General features: G+C 34.6%; 2 protein-coding genes across 3 annotated transcripts; both read left to right on the top strand.

Moving 5' to 3' along the window:
* The first annotated feature begins 306 nt into the window (after window positions 1-306).
* Window positions 307-2,276, top strand: pnx (posterior neuron-specific homeobox). Of its 2 annotated transcripts, none has more exons than XM_059539346.1 (2): window positions 307-665; window positions 1,602-2,276. In XM_059539346.1, the coding sequence occupies exons 1-2, from the start codon at window positions 512-514 to the stop codon at window positions 1,994-1,996; spliced, it is 549 nt and encodes a 182-aa protein (XP_059395329.1). In that variant the 5' UTR covers window positions 307-511; the 3' UTR covers window positions 1,997-2,276. The 2 variants fall into 2 exon arrangements, with proteins under 2 accessions (XP_059395329.1, XP_059395328.1); XM_059539345.1 differs by having other exon boundaries at window positions 337-665; window positions 1,581-2,274.
* Window positions 2,277-4,267: 1,991 nt separating this feature from the next.
* Window positions 4,268-22,650, top strand: aebp1a (AE binding protein 1a). Its single transcript, XM_059538752.1, has 20 exons — window positions 4,268-4,800; window positions 6,081-6,338; window positions 6,429-6,485; window positions 7,083-7,160; window positions 9,558-9,641; window positions 9,879-9,941; window positions 10,045-10,104; window positions 10,799-10,876; window positions 11,222-11,331; window positions 12,213-12,352; window positions 12,428-12,512; window positions 13,374-13,518; window positions 15,189-15,268; window positions 15,452-15,575; window positions 16,273-16,469; window positions 16,567-16,740; window positions 17,470-17,848; window positions 18,883-19,022; window positions 19,170-19,269; window positions 21,868-22,650. The coding sequence occupies exons 1-20, from the start codon at window positions 4,530-4,532 to the stop codon at window positions 22,368-22,370; spliced, it is 3,126 nt and encodes a 1,041-aa protein (XP_059394735.1). The 5' UTR covers window positions 4,268-4,529; the 3' UTR covers window positions 22,371-22,650.
* The last annotated feature ends 200 nt before the right edge of the window (window positions 22,651-22,850 follow it).

Below are 22,850 nucleotides of genomic sequence, written 5' to 3'. Positions count from 1 at the left end.
ATGAATCTGAATGATAAAATATAATATATATATTTTAAAATATTATTATATTATATTACATAAATATATTATTTTTATCAAAATGATTTCATGTTTTGCATTGCAATTTGTATTATTTAATATTTATTATGTAACCTAAATATTTTATTAAATAAAACGGTTTTCTCATGTCTTCAAAGCAAGTAACTTTAAAGTGTTTTTCTTCTGGAAGACTTTAGTCGATTAATTAGCATCACAACAGCTTCTCACGCGCTCGACCGCCGTAAAATCACACAATTGCAAATAACGACAAGCTCTGGTACAAAAAACGACACGACTCTTCAGAAGAGGGCACATTTTAACCAGATGCAGGGCAATAAATGGCAAAGGAAGCGTGTCACCCACTGAGACACATTCAGATGTTAAAGCGTGTAAAGGAGGAGTTTGAGATCTTTAAACATGTTAATTTTACACGCGTCTGTCTGAGCTGTATATAAGCGATCTGCTCAGATATCACGGGACTCAAGAGTTTATGGACACACTTGAAGAGACTGTCAGGATGCATGAAGAAACTGGCAATTCACCAGTGCTGGGAAAAACCTCTTTTTCCATCGCAGACATTCTGGATCCCTCCAAATTTACCGGGAAACATGACGAGACGCACGTCAACACGCGGGAAAACTCAAGTGAGTCTCAGCCATTCATGCGTTTCAAAAACTTAAATAGCATAGTAGTGCAACACATATTTCACTGTACGTTATGCAACTAAAACATATTTTTGAAAGTAAGCTATGCGTACGGCATTAAAAAAATATAAATTTTGTAATCTGCGAATTAAAAATACTACAGAAGAGGACGCTGTCTGATCACTTTTCTCGCGCGTCCTCACGTGTCTTTATCGAGATCGATCATAAAGGGAAGAAAATCTAAACGAAACGTATGCAATGTACATTTATTAACCGTGTTTTTAATGACAAAATTAAAAAACGATTATAAGTCAAACTGCGGTAAACACTCACGGACGGACGAAAGTCACGTGGCTTAATCAAGCATGTATCATCTTTATATATATATATATATATATATATATATATATATATATATATATATATATATATATACAAATTTATTTTTTAATTTTCAAAACGTTTGTATTACGTTTTAATTGTGTTAGCTCTATTTTTTTTATATAATTTTTTACTTAAAATAAATCATAAAGGAAAGAAAATCAAAACAAAACTTATGCAATGTAAACTTTTTAAACCCTGTTTTTAATAAGAGAAAAAAATGCAAATAATGAATGCAAGTAAATCACGTGGCTTAATCAAGCATGTATAATCTTTATATCGTTTATTTTCAAAAACAGATAACTTTTTTTTTTAATTTTCAAAACTATTTGTTATCATCTTTTAAATGTTTTAGGCTACTGTTACTTTTTTTTACTTAAAATAATTATATATATATATATATATATATATATATATATATATATATATATATATATATATATATATATATATATATATATATATATATATATATATATATATATATATATATATATATAATAACATTATATATTTTTTTTTCTTACATTTCAGTTTGTTCACTTGCAAATAAAGACAGTGCAAAGACGACGGAATCTGAAAACCCAGCTGATTCAAACAGTGTTTCCGTCGCGAAGGGGAAATCGAAGCGGATCCGCACAGCGTTCACACTGGATCAGCTGCGCATCCTGGAGCGAAGCTTCCAGAACAGCCACTATCTGTCAGTGTTTGAGCGCCACTGCATCGCCACGGCCCTCCGTCTGTCCGAAACACAGGTCAAGATCTGGTTCCAGAACCGACGCACCAAATGGAAAAAGGAACAAGAAGGTCATGGAGGAGAGGAGCAGAAGCACTGCGCACATCCAGCGTTCATGCAAAACTCTTGTATTTATGCGCTGCCTGGACATCACGCAAACCCTGTGCATTATTACACACCACCTCACCATCACCACACCCTCGTGATGTTCTGATCTCATTTTACTGTCTGCTTCTTTTGGGATGAGACCAAGAGACTGATCCTGAAGAATCAAGAATTTTAAAATCTGTAAATTAGAACCCTTAAATGTTCTTGAAGCATTTCCGTTGAAGAAAAGTTTATTTTAGGGAATGAATGAACACTAGCAATATATTTAATGTAATATTTAATGTCTTTTTTTTTTGTAATAATATGTATAATGTCTTTTACATTTGTATTTTATACCACATTTTAAAAGTAAGTGAATGTAAGAGGCACAATAAAGTTTATATTTTTTTGCATTATTGACTACTATCCAGCTTTTTTTAGCGGTATAAAACCGCTCATTTTGCTGTTTAATATTGAAAATGTGTGTTTTACCATATCAGTTTAATGTATTATCTTATGAGCACACACTGGTTTGTAATGCAAACAGTTTGACCGTTTAGTGCACGTTATTCTTCTTCTCATTATTTCCCGTGGCTAATGAACCGGAAGTCTTACACATAGGCTCACTTCACTTAATTTAAAAGTATTTTTTACAGTAGGCTACACAAAAAATACTTAATACTAAATATTTGCGTTTTATTTTTTTATTTTTTTTTTACTTTATTAGATTTTATATTAACTTTAATAATTTTCAAACCTAAAATTAGCCAGATATTTTTTTTTAAACACAGAAGAAAGTGAAGCGCGTCATTTAAAAAAGTGTCACAGTTTTTAAACCGGCCGCACGTAACCTAAATGTATGCTTTTAGTTTAAATGGAATTTTAGTCAATATAAACCGGTGATATGGTATTAACAGCTGTTGGTACACAAATGACCCGAAATTATTGTTCTACAGCGCATGTTTTATTTTATTCGCGCATGCGCACCTGCCCACGTGCATCCCTGTCGACGCTGATATTTACACTCTAAACATTGATTTTTAGTAGTTTTTGTGGGCGTGTTTTGTAACATATCAGGACACAACTCTGTATAATGACATGGGTATGACACAGGTATTACAAGGAGAGGGTGACTTATGAGGACAATAACCCATGTCCCCATTTTTCAAAACACTTATAAACCATACAGAATGAGTATTTTTTTTTTTTTTTGAGCAAGTAAAAATGCACAAAGTTTCCTGTGAGGGTTAGGGTTAGTTGTATGGTTGGTGTAGGGCCATAGAATATACAGTTTGTACAGTATAAAAACCATTACGCGTATGGGATGAACCCTTTCACAAAAACAAATGTGTGTGTGTGTGTGTGTGTGTGTGTGAAAATGTGTACATTTTTAGTTATAATACAATATCAGTCTTTCTACTTAAATGTAAAAAAGAACATAACTCATAAACGACTGAATTAAAAGCAGACTGATTTTCATATGGAGAGCAGAAAGATGTGTCAGACAGGAAATCAAATGATAAGCACAGAAGTGACTCACAGCTACAGTCTGGCTCATGATGGAAGAAGATGATGAACATGAGCAAACGTTTGAAATTACTCCAAATGAGTCAAACAGGAACACATCTGTCTGTATTTCTGCACATGGACTCGATTAACATTAAATGTCCGCTGGCACATCAATAAATAGTTGCTTTTCATGGTTTTGAGAGAACCATATAGACGTTTTTTTAATTTTCCAGATTGTGAATCAGTTTGCTTCATGCCAGTCGAAGCAGAAATGGAGTCTTAAAAAAAAAATATTAGCTCTTCAAGGCAAACATGCTCGAAAACCACTGAAGATTAAGAGAAAAAAATATATACAGAAAGAACAACTGATAGAGTGCTATTTCTGCAAACAAGACTCTCTTCAAAGAAAATATATATGCCAATTTTAAGAATTATTAAGTTTTAGCAAACACATTATCCTAAACATCTAATTATTGTAATGTGATATATATAATGTTACAAAAGATCCTATTTCGAATAAATGCTGTTCTTTTGAATCCTGAAAAAGAATCCTGAAAAATTAAATGTATCAGTTTTTCCACAAAAAATATGTAGCAGCGTAACTGTTTTCAACAATAATCAGATATGTTTCTTGATTATATTACAATGATTTCTGAAGGATCATGTGTCACTAAGTATGCTGAAAATTCAGCTTTGAATAAAATATATTACAATAGAAAACATCTATTCTAAATTGTAATAATATTTCACAATATTATCGTTCTATGTGTAATTTTGATCTAAAATATGCAGCCTTGGTGAGCAAAAAATCTTTGAAAGGGTTGAAAGTGTACTTACCTCCCTCTCTCTCCCTCTCAGTCTCCTCCTCTTTTTCTCTGTGGGTTTTGTCCTCCTCCTCACTCACTCAGAGGGGGATGTCAGCGGAATTCCATTCCACTAGAAGAGAGGAAAAACTGCCACAATCCACATTACATGCGACCTCCACGCTAGCTCCACTGATTCCATCTCCAGCAGTCTCCAAACATTTGGATGAACTAGACTATCTGACGAGTCCCGGCTGACTAGCTTTTGTTGTTCCAAAACACTTGGCATTGAAAAAGACACCATCTCTAAACTGTAGAAGAATTTGGTGTAGAAGACTGCAGAGGAGCATGCAGGCACCGAGGCTTCCTCTGTGTGCAGCTTTGTTTGCTCTGTGCTGGATTTTGACATTGGTTATCAATGAAGAGTTGGTTAATGCTGCCAAGCCCAACCAGAGAACAAGAAGCATCCAACTGAGCCAAAACAGTGGGATTAATTCAAAAAGAGATCTACAGGATGGATTTTCAGAAGACACTCAGATGGATGAACCTGGAGAAGAGGAGATGGTTGAAAAACAAAAACCGAAGGGTAAAAAAAAGACACCTGAGGAGCTATTAGCTGGTGAGTTGTTTTATAAAATGCTGAACATTTAGTAGAATAAGACATTTAGACTGTATTTGGTGAGGTTTTTGGTGGATGCAGCCTAGTTTCATGTAGGAGAAGAAGGCTGTGCTTTTTCATGATGACAGATAGCTGGCTTAACCAAAAGCTTTGCTGGCTCCTTTGAGGTTATGCAACATTTTTTTAGTGAAACCATGACTGGTCAGTCCACTGACATACTTTCTGCTGCTGTTTTTTTTTTCTTCTTTTTGTCTTTCATCTGGAAAAAAACTGTGATGAAGGGGGCATGTGGGAAAGAAATTACAGTTTTGGGCTAGGAAAGGGTTGAATGAGAATCACAGATGGTTTTTGAAAACATTACGGGTCTTGAATACGAAAACAAACCTTCTACAGGCTTCTCTGTCCTGTGAGGTTTGAGAAACACAGACAGGAAGAGAGACGGAGCCGACATTTGGTTTGAATTGAAACACTCGCTTAAATCTGATCTGTTTGAGACAGCAGTGTGTGTGTGTGTGTGTGTGTGTGTGTGACAGCTCTCCTTCAGTCGCATGGCCTGAAAATCATCAACAAAAGGAAGTTGCACAGCATCCTGAGGGAGTTAATTATTGCTCTTTTATAGCTCCGAAGATCTCAATCATCTTGCATTGAAGTATCAACTTAGTCTCACACGATTCTCCCAAATATTCTGAGCCAATTTGTCCTACAGTATAAAGCTGTAAAATGAATGTGGATTATTATTGAGACACTAACACATTACTGCATGTTTTCCTCTGAAGCAAAAGCATAAAGTCACCATTTTCAGTATTAATTTACATGTAATCTCATTACATGTCTAGAAAAAAAACATTAGAAATATATTAAAAAGATATTTCGGTAACTCTGTGCTGACAGTAAGCCTTTAAACATGCTTGGGTAGTAATTCATCCACGCTAAGCAGTGATTTATTTATGTTTACAATGATCTGGATTTAATCAGATAGTATTTCAAGCTTTGCTTTCACCGTCAGAGTGTTTTCAGCAGTTTATGACAACTGTAAAACTTTATAAAAGCTTTGATTTGTTAAATGTGTACAACTATGTTTGACATAATTCCAACATGTCAGTGTGACTCCTCCATGTGAAGATAAAACACCATCTTTTTTGTTTGTCAGCAGGACTTTTCGTTAGAGCCTTTATGCATGTAATTAATTAATTTTTGGCCAGTTTTCGGTGAATTAAGGGTATAGAAAAACAACCCAAACTTACATGACAGTGGTTATCATTTCCTCATTTATTGTCTAGCCAAGGCAAAGAAGGCGGCTGAGAAGGAAGCCAAAGCTAAGAAACCGAAGCCCACCAAAAAACCCAAACCCCCAAAACCAACAAAGAAACCCAAGCCCCCAAAGCCCACCAAGAAACCCAAGCCTCCAAAACCCACCAAAAAGCCAAAAGCACCGAAGCCCACCACAACACCAATGACTAAAACAACTAAACCAACCAGAAAGTCAACCATGGAGGAAGAGGAGGAGAAACTGATGCGGGAGCTGGGATGGGACACGTGTATGTTTACACAACCTTCAACACATTATTATTTTAAAGTAAATGCTATTGTGGTCTTCAAAAGTCTTTAAATACAGTCTCTGTGCTCAGTATTTCCAACAGATCCAAAGGAAACCGAGACTGAGAAACCCATTGGCCCAGACCATGGTATAACAACAAATACAACACAACACACTTACAATTAAAACCTTCTGAGCTAATTTAAGATCTTGAAATCTTTGGACCTGTTTGTAAACTCAGAATGAGAGTGGGTCTAATTATAAGTCACTGGTTGACTGACTTCCTGAGGAGTGTAAACATTGTTAAAAAAAATCCCACACACTTACATTAAAGAAGGACTTGAGACCAGATCTTGAGCGTGGAGAAGAAACCACATAGAAATCATGAGCATAATGCATACTTTACCTTAAATTTCATATGGCCTAAATTAGACAGGATGTAAAAATTGAATTAGTAGTCTTGGGTTGTTGTGTACAGAGCACATTAAGGCTGGAATACATTACATGACTTTTACACTAGGTATACACTTAGCGACTTTGTAGATGCTTGCAAAGGAAAAATAAAACATAAAAATAATGTGTTGTAAAATTGCCCCAAAATACAAAACACGTATGTCCTCTTTCAATTGGATGGAATTAAATCTGTACATACAAATATTGTATTCCAGCCTTTTAGCTGCCGTTTTCTTATCAAAACACTGCTATTCACACTTTCTCTCTGGTTTCTTTGGTATTTAACCTACAGTAGACGTCCACAGCAAGAAAGACGCATTTACACCGCCTACAATCAAAGAGCACGATCCGGATTACTGGGACGCCCGACGTATGTTTGTAGCAGCATACACACACTCCTAAAATGGTTCTTTATTAGCAAATTTGGCTTCACGAGGAAAATTGTATGTACTTAACCATGTCAAAGTCCCTTTAGGACAAGTCATATCACTAGGCAGCCATCTTTGAAACACCTATCAAATGGGGAAACATCAAATTCTCCAAAACTTTTCACTAAGCTTACAATAAAATGTCATGTTTGAAATCACCAAAGAAATCTGAAAATAACTGCCATAAATGTTGTCCCTTAGCTCAAACAGCGTTATAAAAAGCTTATTTCTCTGGCTAGATCAGTGAGTAGGCTATATATCTATGCGGAGTATCCTTATGCATCAGAGAAAGTGCGCGGCCATCTTTAAAATATAGTCTTTGAACTTGCATTTTTGCAGTAGCTCTATATAGCCTCGCTGTTTAATAGTAATTAGTTGGTGAGGTGGATTTACTTACTATAAACCTTTTTCACATTTCTCAGCAGCGGAAGTCGGCATAGTTGGTTAAAGTTTGAGGGCAGTAAATGGGAGAGTACCGCATTTTTTGCATTCCCATTTGCTCAAACAGCAAAAGAAAAACTCATGTTTTCAAGGAAAACAATTGAGAGAGCAGTCAGAAAAGAAAACGATGTCAAATTCACCGTCCCTCTCTTAGACACTTCATTAGAAAAACTGTTAGCGTTAACTTTTTTTTTTTTTGTACTTTGATGCAAAGGTGATATACAACCCGAATTCCGGAAAAGTTGGGACGTTTTTTAAATTTTAATAAAATGAAAACTAAAGGAATTTCAAATCACATGAGCCAATATTTTATTCACAATAGAACATAGATAACGTAGCAAATGTTTAAACTGAGAAATTTTACACTTTTATCCACTTAATTAGCTCATTTAAAATTTATTGCCTGCTACAGGTCTCAAAAAAGTTGGCACGGGGGCAACAAATGGCTAAAAAAGCAAGCAGTTTTGAAAAGATTCAGCTGGGAGAACATCTAGTGATTAATTAAGTTAATTGATATCAGGTCTGTAACATGATTAGCTATAAAAGCTTTGTCTTAGAGAAGCAGAGTCTCTCAGAAGTAAAGATGGGCAGAGGCTCTCCAATCTGTGAAAGACTGTGTAAAAAAATTGTGGAAAACTTTAAAAACAATGTTCCTCAACGTCAAATTGCAAAGGCTTTGAAAATCTCATCATCTACAGTGCATAACATCATCAAAAGATTCAGAGAAACTGGAGAAATCTCTGTGCGTAAGGGACAAGGCCGGAGACCTTTATTGGATGCCCGTGGTCTTCGGGCTCTCAGACGACACTGCATCACTCATCGGCATGATTGTGTCAATGACATTACTAAATGGGCCCAGGAATACTTTCAGAAACCACTGTCGGTAAACACAATCCGCCGTGCCATCAGCAGATGCCAACTAAAGCTCTATCATGCAAAAAGGAAGCCATATGTGAACATGGTCCAGAAGCGCCGTCGTGTCCTGTGGGCCAAGGCTCATTTAAAATGGACTATTTCAAAGTGGAATAGTGTTTTATGGTCAGACGAGTCCAAATTTGACATTCTTGTTGGAAATCACGGACGCCGTGTCCTCCGGGCTAAAGAGGAGGGAGACCTTCCAGCATGTTATCAGCGTTCAGTTCAAAAGCCAGCATCTCTGATGGTATGGGGGTGCATAAGTGCATACGGTATGGGCAGCTTGCATGTTTTGGAAGGCTCTGTGAATGCTGAAAGGTATATAAAGGTTTTAGAGCAACATATGCTTCCGTCCAAACAACGTCTATTTCAGGGAAGGCCTTGTTTATTTCAGCAGGACAATGCAAAACCACATACTGCAGCTATAACAACAGCATGGCTTCGTCGTAGAAGAGTCCGGGTGCTAACCTGGACTCTTTCACCTATAGAGAACATTTGGCGCATCATTAAACGAAAAATACGTCAAAGATGACCACGCACTCTTCAGCAGCTGGAAATCTATATAAGGCAAGAATGGGACCAAATTCCAACAGCAAAACTTCAGCAACTCATAGCCTCAATGCCCAGACGTCTTCAAACTGTTTTGAAAAGAAAAGGAGATGCTACACCATGGTAAACATGCCCCGTCCCAACTATTTTGAGACCTGTAGCAGAAATCAAAATAGAAATGAGCTCATTTTGTGCATAAAATTGTAAACTTTCTCAGTTTAAACATTTGCTATGTTATCTATGTTCTATTGTGAATAAAATATTGGCTCATGTGATTTGAAAGTCTTTTAGTTTTCATTTTATTAAAATTTAAAAAACGTCCCAACTTTTCCGGAATTCGGGTTGTAATACAAGGTATAGTGTTATAAATATACATACATGTTTAAAATCTGAAAATACCACTAATAGGCTAATTAACTATTATCATCTGACAGATGAAGTTCCAGAACCCGACCTCATCCCTAAAGTCAAGAAGCCGGCTAGCACTGATGACCCAAGTATATACTTACCTATCCCAGGTAATTAAGCACCAATTTACATCAGAAAAGTCTGGGAAAGGTGACACTTGTAGAAAAAAAACGGAGAAAAAAGGGAGTTCTGCACCCATAAACATCACTCACATTTTATTCAGACAAAATTAAAAAACTGATTTTACATGCAATTTTATTTATGCAGGTGAAAATGCAAAAAGGAAATGCAATGCAAATAAATAACATGTTGTGTTCTCTTTAAAAATTTATTTTTTTCCCATCTAGAGGAATCTACTAGCACTCCTCGAACAGTTGCCCCTTGGTATGAGGAATATGATTATTCTGACCGTATGTTTGCACCATTTCAATCTTTTATATTAAGTCTGCTTGAATCTGTCATTTTGAATGCTTAGTATATTTTATCCTAATTTGCTTTTTTCTGAAAATATAGTGGCGGCAAAGAAGCTGGAGGAAGAGCTGGAAAAAGCAAGAAAGGCCAAAGAGGAGAAGGGTGTGTAAATCAGTTTAATCTTTGTTCAAAAGTAAGAGAATGTGCTTTTATTGCATGTGTGCTGTAGGTTGTGGCTTGTTTTTGGGTGCTCTGCAGTAAATGAGATGTAGTAAAAAATGCCTTTTGATTTATTCATTAGAAAGTATTTAGCTGTCCAGTTAGTATTTTTGTTACAGATTTACTTTGACAAAAAAAAAAAAATCAGCAATGCATGACTATGAAAATGTAAAAATGTTAATAATGTTTGTTTCTTTAAGCAATATATATACATATATACACTTATTTCTGGCAAAATTCCATATGTTCTTAAGTAATTCATGATAATTATAAGCAGGATATATTCATAAAAAGATGGAAAATTATGAAATAATCATTAATTACAAACTAATCAAGTTTTTTAATGCACATTTACCTCTCTTTATTTTCATTAAATTCAGTATTTAGCTCCCTAAAGCAACAGTGCCTGAACTGACTGAAATTATTTGATTTATAATGAAATAAGGTTAAAAAATAAAAACTAGTTTTTCTTACCCATTGGCAGTTATTTGACAGATATTTCTTGTTTTTTTTTTCACGGGAAAACTAGATACAGATACATGTTTTTTTGCTGCCTTTTATTGAATAGATTAACTATAAAACAAGGCTAAAAACAACCAACTATTTCAAGTCTCAGTCTCTCCATTCCCTTACACAGCGGAAAAACTACGGAAGATGTGGGAAGAGGAGGAGGAGGAGAAGAGAAAGCAGACGGTTCCACATGCAGAGCCAAAGAGTGAGTATTTCTGGAAAACAGCCACAAAACACATTATAATCAGAGCAGAAACACACAGCCTTTTTAGAGAAGAGTGTTTTGTGAGCGCAGAATTGGTATTCTGTGAGTTCAGTGAACAAACTCTGAGCCCAAGGCAGAGCCGACATGGTCTTCCCACGCAAAGGTTTAGGTTTCCAGCTGGAGTTCAGCCTTTTGGACTCAGACTAAAACCGCTGCTGGCTCCAGCTTCAGCCTTTGTTCAGCACAACTGGTTTCCTCTGTAAAAAATGAAAGACAGTCAGTGTCTAAAATACAGCTGTCAGTGCTCTAATCACAGAAAGAATGAGAGTATTTCCTGTCTTTTAGAGTGTCCTCCTCTTGGCATGGAGTCTCATCGAGTGGAGGATGATCAGATTATGGCATCTTCTATGTCTCATCATGGATATTCAGCTCTGAGAGGACGTCTGAACATGCAGGTACTTAAACAGTCATACCATGTTATAGTTTTACAATTATCCAGATGTTGCATATTGATAACACCTGTTCCAAAAGTTTTTTTTGTTTGTATCTTTATGATTTAACGCCATGCGAGCTACGAAGGTTTTTAAATGTGTTCTTAGATAAAAATTCTAAAACTAAATCTGGCCATTAAAAAAACTTTTTATAAAGTCAACAGAAAAATAAAGAGTTCTGACAGACTTTAAAGCAGCACAGTGTAACTTGTTCTGTGTTCAAATTAGCAAAATGTTTATAATCGTAACTTATTTATAATAATACATTTTATTAAAACGCTAGAGCACCAAAAGCTACATAGTGCTGATTTAAACAATTACAATCCATCAAAATATGCTTCAAAGATAATTAATTGTGGCAAAAAGAACATAAAGGAGGATCTTTTCCCGCCAACCGAAATCTATGGGTTAGTCTGAAATGTTATATTCGACAGCAAGTGTAGACAAAACTACAAGATTGATTTTGTATAGTTTGTTTTGCATTTATAATTGAATTTCATCAATTAAAAAAATAAGAGCAAATATGCTTAAAAATACTCCAATGCTTTATCTTTTTCTAGTACAACCTATAATTAAAATTAAGATATATTTATCTGAGAGATAAAAATGATTTATCAAAGTAAAATAATAAACAGGATTATTTAATATTTTAAACCAAAAACAGATTACTTCCAAACTGACTAGAGCAGCTAAGTAAGACATATTGAGCTGTGCTGCTCATATGAGCAATGCATGCTCAAGTCTGGCTTGCATCATATTCTGATCTCCCCTCTTCATAACTTGAGGGAATATCTGTATATGAATGCATGAAAAAAAAATAGATTTTGAAGTGATCCTGTTTCCAGAGTTCAGCTGATGAGGATGATGTCTACGGTGGAGCGTGGTGTGCTGATACAGAGGAGAAGGAGCACTGGTTTCAGGTGAACGCCCATCGAGAGGTTGAGTTCACTGGCGTCATCACGCAGGGCAGGAGCTCAGATACACAGTAAGACATCATTTAAAACATTTGGACTCTTTCTGATCACAAGACGCCTAACTGGCAAACCATTCTCTCTTTTAGTGATGACTTCGTGTCGTCGTATTTCGTGGCCTTCAGTAACGACAGTCGTGATTGGACGGTGCTTCATGATGGTTATGCTGAGTGGGTCAGTTCACACACACTTAAAACAGCGTAAATCTACAGAGTTGGCCAAAAAATGATGAGATCACTAGTATTTTCAGCAGCTAAAAATGGTTTAAGGTCAGTTATTTCTATCTTTTGCTGTAGTGTGTCAGTAGAAAATATTAGATTGCATTTCCAAACATTCATTTTTCCCTTAATTGTAATAATACTGCAAGATTTTTGTTTGCTTCACACAGAGATCTGATCTGATCATCATCAGTCTGTCTGGAGTGACATTAAGAAACAGAACAAACTGAGACTCAATCCAGAAGAACTGTGGCAACATCTCCAAGATGCTTTTAAAAAACCATCCTGCAAAGCTACAGTGCTGTTAAAAGTTTAGGCACTTGTGTAAAAATGCTGTCAAAAATAATATCAGTTAACTTCTGTTAACTAAATTAAATCAACATTTGGTGTGAGCATCGTTTTTCCTTTTTCAGGAAGCTTTACAGGATGTTTTCTTGAAGCGTCTTGGAGATGTTGCCACAGTTCTTCAGGATTGAGTCGGTCTCAGTTTGTTCTGTTTCTTCATGTTATTCCAGACAGACTGCTGATCAGATCAGATCTCTGTGTGGAGCAAACAAAAATTGCACTGGATTATTACAATTAATGGAAATGCAATTTGATATTTCCTACTGACACACTACAGCAAAAGATAGAAATAACTGACTTAACACTATTGCTTTAGCTGAAGAAAATACAAGTGTTCTAGTCATTTTGGTCACCTCTGTATATTATAATCAAACATCATACATACAAAGTACATTTTGAGATTTTGACTAGTTTTAATACTTTTTTTTTTTTTTTTTTTTTGCCAAATCCTGTTGTTGTTTTTATTCTACAGCTCTTTTATGGGAATGTGGATAAAGACACTCCAGTAATGACCGAGTTCTCGTATCCAGTTGTGGCGCGTTACATCCGTATCCTCCCGCAGAGCTGGAACGGCAGTCTGTGTATGAGGCTGGAGGTGCTCGGCTGCCCATTACCCAGTAAGCACTGCAGCTCTCACCTTAGTCTGACAGAGTACTCATTAGTTTGATATAATGCTACAAAATACATTTATATGATATCAATCCTAATTATGAGATAAAAAGTCATAATTACAAGATAAAAGGTCTAAATTATGGAATATTTAATCATTAATTAAAAAGTCTAAACTGACATACCAAGACATAATTCTGAGATAAAATGTAAATTCTGAGACAATCATAATTATGAGCTAAAAAGTCATAATTATGAGATAAAGACATAATTATGAGGTAAAGACATAATTGAGAGATAAAAAGTCATAATTATGAGATAAAAGGTCTAAATTATAGAATACTAAATCATGAATTACAAAAAGTCTAAACTGACATACTAAGTCATAAATCTGAGATAAAAAGTCATAATTATGAGATAAACTGAAATTACATACTAAATCATGATTATAATAAAGGTTTTTGTGTACATACCATATGCATGTGTACACTGTGTTTATTTATAATATGCATATAAAATAAAGCTCAGTTAAAAGTAATAACTGTAATACAAAGTCTAAATTATGGCATACTAAGTCATAATTCTGAGATAAATTTAAATGACATATTAAATCAGAATTCTGATATAAAAAATCTAAATTATGAGTTAAAAATACATTATTGTGATAAACGTTCTAAATAATGACATTCTAAGTCATGAGTAAAAACGTTGGAATTGACGAACTAAATCATAATTATGAGATAAATTGAAATGACATACTAAGTTATAATTATAAGATAAAACGTCATGAGTTAAAAATAATTGTGATAAAAAGTCTGAATTATGATGTAATAAATCATAATCCTGAGATAAATTGAAATGACATACTAAATCATAATTATGAGATACACTGTCAAAGATGATTAGTTAAAAAAATCATAATTGTGATAAAGGACAAAAAGTCATACTAAAATCACAATTTTAGTATTATTATTTATGTCAGTCATAAATAATGAAATAAAATGTGATGATTTAAAAAATAATAATTATGGTAAAAATAAGTTATGGCATACAGAGTAATTTTTCTGAGATAAATTTAAATGACATAGGCCTACTAAATCATAATTATCAAAAGTCAAAATTATGAATATTAATTGTGGTTAAAAACAAATCTATATTATGACATACTTAGCCATAATTATGAGACAAAGTATGTAAGATTAGATATGACACACTAAGTCATAATTCTGAGCTAAATCAAAATTACTTACTAAGTCATAATTCTAAGAAAAAAAGCTAAATTTTGACAATCATAATTATGGAAAATTACATACTTATAAGCATGACATGAAAATTAAATTATGTCACACAAAGTCATGACACAAAAAAATCTAAATTGACATACTATGTCAAAATTATATTGACTTTTTATTTCTTTTAATCTCATAATTTTGATTCATCATGATTAAGAATGTTTGACATTTTATACATTTATACTGTCAATGCCAGAATTGTTGTGTTTTATTTTCTAATTAAAACATTTTAATGTCATGATTATGATGTTCCAGTGTATTAGTTTTTCTATGGGTCTCCATATCCAAGTCATATAAAAAAAAAATGTATATGTCATTTTTAAATACATTTGTAATCATATTTTTGTCACATAAGTCTAATAGCTCAAATGATTTTCTCTTTCCAGCTAGTTATCCAACCGAGAACGATGTTCCACCGACAGATGATCTCGATTACAGGCATCACAACTACAAAGAGATGAGACAGGTGAGACGTTTACAGCCACACAGCTATTTTCAAGGTCAAAGGGGGCCAACGCTGAGGTTCAGAAACACGTCAAAACGTGTCCATGCGTGAAGTTTGAACTCTATCTTGTGACTCTTTTGTGGTCTTGTTGAAAAGCTGCTATCCTGCGAGAGTTTTCATGTAAATGTGTATGTATAAAAACAGATGATGAAGATGATCAACGAAGAATGTCCCAACATCACCAGAATATACAACATTGGAAAAAGCTCTCAAGGGCTGAAGATGTATGCAATGGAGATCTCAGACAACCCTGGAGAACATGAGACAGGTAGTTTCCAAGAGGGCTAGATCAATAAACCAAACCAAAAACTGTTACTTTAAATAAAATGAGTGTCCTTTAAATTTCTAATTAGTCTAGAATGGGGGCAAAAATGCTCCTATTTTACAGTTTTCTAATTCAATAATAAAAACATTTTCGTTACAGAAATGTGACCCTGGAGCACAAAACCAGTTTTAAGTCTCTGGGGTATATTTGTAGCAATAGCCATCAATACATGGTATGGGTCAAAATTATAGATTTTTCTTTTATTCTTTTATACAAATCATTAGGATATTAAGAAAAGATCATGTTCCATTAAGATAATTTGTAAATCTCCTACTGTAAATATGTAAAAAATTAATTTTTGATTAGTAATATGCATTGCTAAGAACTTCATTTGGACAACTTTAAAGGTGATATTTTCGTACCCTCAGATTCCATATTTTCAAATAGCTGGATCTCAACCAAAATACTGTCAGAGCCTAACAAACCATAGACCAATGGAAAGCTTATTTTATTCAGCTTTTAGATTATGACTGGTTTTGTGGTCTAGTGTCACATACTTAGCTTAACAGTTCAAGTTAAAAGTTCCCATGTTTTCAATGTGGTCTCAACCTTTTGCACCTCATTGTGTACAAATACAGTTGTTTTGAAAATGTTAGTTTGCTAAGTTTTATTTCAATTTAAACTAACCTTGTTTCAAAAGGTGAGCCCGAATTCCGTTACACAGCAGGGCTTCATGGGAACGAAGTTCTGGGCAGGGAACTTTTGTTGCTCTTGATGCAGTTCCTCTGTAAGGAATACAATGATGACAATCCACGAGTCCACCGCCTTGTGGAGAGCGTACGCATCCATCTAGTGCCCTCGCTGAACCCTGATGCCTATGAGCTGGCCTATGAGATGGTGAGACAAACTTTTCAAACAAACATTCCCTGTTCTCCACCCATGCATTTCTCTTTATCATGCGAGTATTTATTTGGGCGGATGCTTGTTTGTCTAGGGCTCTGAGCTGGGGAACTGGGCTCTAGGCCACTGGACAGAGGAGGGATATGATATTTTCCAGAACTTCCCAGACCTAAACAGTATTCTGTGGGGTGCGGAGGACAGGGGATGGGTACCACGGGTCATTCCGAATCACCACATTCCCATTCCTGAGAATTTTCTCAATGGCTCTGTGAGTAAAATGTTTTAAGGAGTTATGTTGTATGGAGCCGATAAAGGGACATGGTGATGAAAAGTAGTAATAAGATGGGAGGAAATATATGCCTTCTCTTGCAAAAGTATTGCCTTCTCCTTGAGTACTTTGACTTGCAAAACTTTTGCGAGGGAAATAATTAATTTGAGGTGGGTGGAAAACATATTTAATTGCTTCTGCAGAAAAATGAACGCAGTTTCCCAGAGCAACGCAAATGTTTTGGAGGCAAAAACAGAGTTTTTTGTAAGTAAATACAACGTTTTTGGGTGAACGCAATGGTTTTTTTGAGAGAACGCAAACATTTTGCAAGTGAAAGCAGATGTTTTGCGAATTAACGCAAAGTTTTTTGGGGAACGCAGTAGTTTTGTAACAGAACAGAAATGTTTTGGAGGCAAAAGAAAATGTGTCTTGAGCAAATGCAACGTTTTTGGGGGAACAATAGTTTTGCGAGAAACGCTGATGTTTTGGAGGTTAAAGCAGATGTTTTGTAAATTAACGCAGAACTTCTCAGTGAACATAAATTAATTTATAATTTTTTTACAATAATAAAGTACACAGACAATGAACAAACTAAATTTTACAGTCAACATTCATAACGAAAACTAATATTGAACAGAACTCAGTATACTATTCATAATCATTATCTGGAGGCAGCGTGTCAGTACTTTTGAGTTTCAGTTTAATTTACTTAACAAATCTGAACTGTAGGTCGCTGCTGAAACTAAAGCAATCATCAGTTGGATGGAGAGGACGCCGTTTGTTTTGGGCGCTAATCTTCAGGGCGGAGAGAAGCTCGTCACGTACCCCTTCGACATGCAGCGTCCACCGCGGGCCACAGACGGCAGAGGAGGTCAGTCGGTGCACGAGTACCAGCACATGAACGAAGAAACCTGGGCCAGGATTCAGCGACAGAACGAGGGCGCTCTCCGCGAAACGGCGGACGAAAACCTGTTCCGCTGGCTCGCGATGACGTACGCACACAGCCACCTGACCATGACGGAAAACCAGCGCGGCTCCTGTCACACCGATGACGTCACGGGAGGCCAGGGCATCATCAACCGCGCCAGCTGGAAGCCGGTTGTGGGCAGTATGTGATGATAAGAAGTTCAAACAGTATAGTTTTATTTATTTCTTTTTTTTCTACTCTTTAAAAAATACATTTATATATTTTTTCACGTTTAGCACAGCATTTTATACAATTAAGAATAAATATTTTCCCATTCCACCCATGAAAACCCTTACCGCCAAAATAATTAAACAAACAAACAAGCAAAAAATTACAAAATCAATAATAAGAATAAACAATTTTAAAATAATTCAAATAATAAAAAAGGAAAACTTTACAATATTGTACACATTAACAGATGGATAATATCATTGCAGAAATAATAAAAACGAATAAATAAATAAATTAGCGCTGTCAAACGATTAATCGCGATTAATCGCATCCAAAATAACGTTTTTTGTGTACATACTATATGCATGTGTACTGTGTTTATTTATTATATGCATATAAATACACATATACGTAATATTTACATGTATATACATTTATATTTTATAGTATATAAAATATATTTAGTATATAAACGTAGCATATTTTTCTTAAATATATACATGCATGTGTTTGTATTTTAATGCACATAACAAATATACACAGTACACACTCATACATAATGTCAACAAAAACTTGCAATTAATAGCGATTAATCATTTGACAGCATTAAAATACATATACAGATAATAATTCAATACTCTAAACATACATTAATATAAAACAAATCAACATTGGTGATCATGTTTTCATTTCCACAAATCTCCTTATAATGATCAGTTAAGGGGGAAAGTCTTCATCTTTTTAGAAATATGTGATCATAGGTCTCAGAACTGTGTAAATGCAACGAAAAAGAAGCCCATTAAACATTCATTAAAACACTTTTTTACAAACCAATTACACATTTAGAAAGCACCGCTAATTATAAGACACTGTGCAATTATAAATCCTCTGTAGGTCTGCAGAAATATTTGTTGCATTGACATAGAAAACTCATTTTTTTCTATAAATAAAAGAAAAACATATCCTCTTATCTTTCAAAATTTCATTTTTCTGTGTTTCTTTAGGCATGAATGACTTCAGCTATCTTCACACCAACTGCTTTGAGATTTCCATTTTTCTGGGGTGTGATAAGTTTCCTCATGAGAGCGAATTGGCAACAGAGTGGGAAAACAACCGAGAGGCTCTTCTGGCTTTCATTGAGCAGGTTATAAAACACATACAAATCAGATCTCTTTGTGGCATAGTGGCTGAAGCCAGAAGGTGGACGGATGCAGAATTTCTATTTCCAGATAAACTGTACATTGTAAAACAGTGACAAAGCTTTAAAAATGGTTGATCATGTGACCCACAGGTACATCGAGGCATTAAAGGAGTTGTGAGAGACGTCGATGGGAATCTTCTAGCAAATGCCACGGTGTCAGTGGAAGGAATCAAACATGATGTCAAAACAAGTAACTAATTCATATTAAAGCCTGTTTTTTCACCATACAATAAAAAATGTCTCAATTCACAATTTCGCATTTCTGCCTTTTCTTTCCCTCTGAATTTGCGAGTTTGCATCTTGACTTTTTTTGTGTGCTGTCAAACGATTAGTCGTGACTAATTGCATCCAAAATAAACGTTTTTACTTACATGATATATCTGTGTGTACTGTGCATATGTATACACAGACATACAGTATATATTTCAAAAATATTTACATGTATATATTTATATTCATAGAATTTATATTATATATATAAATATATTTAATATATAAACATACCTTTTTTTTAAATATATACATGAATGTGTGTGTATTTATATACAGTAAACATAATAAATATACTCACTATATACTATGTGAACAAAAACTTGTATTTTGGATTAATCGCGATTAATCATTTCACACCACTACTTTTTTATATTATATTATATTATTTCATTTTATATCATATCATTTTATTTATTATTCTTATATATTTATTTTTAAATTGTGACAAAAAACTTAGACACATTATATCCAAACTTTTTTTTCTATTTCAAATTTATTGTCACAATTTTGAATTACCATCTCAAAAAACTTTTTCTTTAACCTGTTAACTGTCACTCACATTTTTGAACATAGGCATGATCCAAACCTAAATTTTTATAATGCATGACTGAAAATATTTTGTAACATGATTTTGATGTACCATTTTCTATGGAAGGCATTTTCTGCCAAATTTAAATAAATAAATGAAATGATTAAAATTAAAATTAAAACCAGATTAACGATTTCATTACAGAAAACTGTACGCAAAATATGTGACAAAATTGAGAATGAAATTAAATGATTTCATTTTCACGGTGACATACCTGTCAAATTGAAAAATAAAATGCAATTGGTGATTTCACATTTCATTTTCAATACAGTCTCGAGGCAAGACTGCCAATATTAAAATGAAAAGCCAAACGTGAAAAAGAAACTACACATACAGTTTTTACAAAGCTCTTTATTAACGCTCACGCAATAATAGTGACACAATTCAAATTTAAATGTCAATTTTACTTGTCATTTTAATTCCTCTTTTATTTCACTGTTTTCATTTTCGTTTTCATTTTCAAAGACAACCTGCATGCAAATTATATGTTAATGAGTGGGTGTGGCTCAATTACGTTGTTACGTGGAGGAGCTATAATGGCGGTTATGGCCAGTATAGCAGCAGAATTAAACCAGCTAGCAAACATTTCGGATGATAATGACTTCATTTTGCTACGAGTTGAATCTATATTGGATACACTTGGACATTTTGCAGCCGTCACAAACTCAGCAGACAGCAGATTTTCCGGGGGGGTCTCGTGGAGGCTCAGGCCGAGGAACTGCAGTGGGTCGAGGGTTTGACGCATGCTGGTCAGGCTGGTTGTTTCTTCCACATTCTAATGCTGCAGCAGCTTCCCGCAAAAGCTCACTAACAGATTCGCCATGTCTCGATTACAATATATTCACATTTTAATGTCGTTTCACACATTGTTTCAATCACCATTCAACTCATGCACACGAGACTTCGACGACTGTCTCTAGCGCCGTTACTTGAATAAGCCACACCCACTCATTAACATATGTAGGTTGAAACTTTGGTTGTCATTGAAAATGAAAACGAAAATGAAAACAGTGAAATAAAAGAGGAATTAAAATGACAAGTACAATTTACATTTAAATTCGAATTGTGTCACTATTATTGCGTGAGCGTTAATAAAGAGCTTTGTAAAAACTGTATGTGTAGTTTCTTTTTCACGTTTGGCTTTTTATTTTAATATTGGCAGTCTTGCCTCGAGACTGTATTGAAAATGAAATGTGAAATCACCAATTGCATTTTATTTTTCAACTTGACAGGTATGTCACCGTGAAAATGAAATCATTTAATTTCATTCTCAATTTTGTCACATATTTTGCGTACAGTTTTCTGTAATGAAATAGTTAATCTGGTTTTAATTTTAATTGTAATCATTTCATTTATTTATTTAAATTTGGCAGAAAATGCCTTCCATAATTTTCATGGTAATGCAATGTTTGAATTTAAAATGGGTTTCAAATGATGCATTTTGAGATTTAAAGTTTTCAAGTGATATATAATTTCTGATGATTTCTAAAGTGTGATAGAGAAAAAGGCAACAAAGAAGACTTTTTTTTTTTTTTTTTGACAAAGGTCAGAACTCCTGTTATGATGTAGATTCTTGCTATAAATTAATCTATTACTTTTCCTACATAATTTTTTAACAAAAAAAGATTGGTAAAATCTCTATTTAGGAGTCTTAGACCTTTCCAATGATATATAGTTTGTCATGATTAGATTAGGATTTAATTGTAATATAGTGAAGTAAACGTTGGGGACCCACAGAGGGGCCAGGTGGCAGTTAACAGGTTAAATTGCAAGTTTGTAGGAGAATTGACTTTCAAATTTATTATTTGATATATTGTATTATTATTTGTCAGTGGTTTTGCTGACCAAATAATTAGGGAATTGCTGCTTTGATGTGGCATATTTTTGTTTAGTATGGTATATTAATCCAAACTTCTTTTTTTAAAGCTGCCACTGGCGATTACTGGCGGCTTCTCAACCCGGGCGAGTATCGTGTTACTGCAAGAGCTGATGGTTATTCTTCTCAGACTCGTCTTTGCATTGTGGGATATGATGCTAATGCAACACCCTGCAGCTTCACTCTGACCAAATCCAACTGGGCTCGAATTCAACAAATCATGGCCCAGGGGAGGAAGAGGCCAAGACTGATTGCCAACACCCCTGTGAAGCCCAACAACCGTGTCAACGTGGAGAGCACAGGGGCCGCCGAGGGCCCCCAGAACGAACGTCTGCGCCGTGTGCGACTGATGCGCATGCGGAAGCTGCGTATGGAGAGAATGAAAGCAAGCACGACCACAGAGATGACCACAACAACGACGACTACGACAACCACACTTCCACCCACCACAACAGAAACCTCAACTATAGACACCTGGTTTGACCAGTGGTTTGACGTGGACAGCGCACCCACTCAGGATTATAACTTTGAGTACAGAATAGATGAAGATTAGAGAAGGATTGTATGGAAATGTGTGGAATATTGCCCCTTTAAGCTTAAAGCGTTCAGGCTCTTACATTACAGATCACGCTCTATGTGGAACAGTAAAAAAGACAGAAATATCATTCTTATTTAATTCAGGGGGTCTTTTGTGAGTAATCACAAGAATGAGGCATTACTATTGAATGATGGCAAAAAAATTGCTTTTTCTGAGCTGTCTTCAAATAACATGCTTGTTTGTGTACACAAATATTATAATGTGCACATGTTTTCTAATAAAAAATCTCAATATATCATTGTGTTATTGACTCACTTATGCACAATCAGTATTTATATATACAAATATAGCTCAGTGGTAGAACATTGCGTTAGCAGTGCAAAAGGTTGTGGGTTTAAATAAATGAATTTGATTTTTTTTTTTTTTTTTTTTACATATTTTTTTATATATTATATTATGTATACAGTTGGATGTAATGCAACATTTCTTTTCTGC

The sequence above is a fragment of the Carassius carassius genome, chromosome 45, assembly GCF_963082965.1.
Source record: "Carassius carassius chromosome 45, fCarCar2.1, whole genome shotgun sequence".
NCBI lineage: Eukaryota > Metazoa > Chordata > Actinopteri > Cypriniformes > Cyprinidae > Carassius > Carassius carassius.
This window is presented reverse-complemented; position numbering and strand designations above follow the sequence as displayed.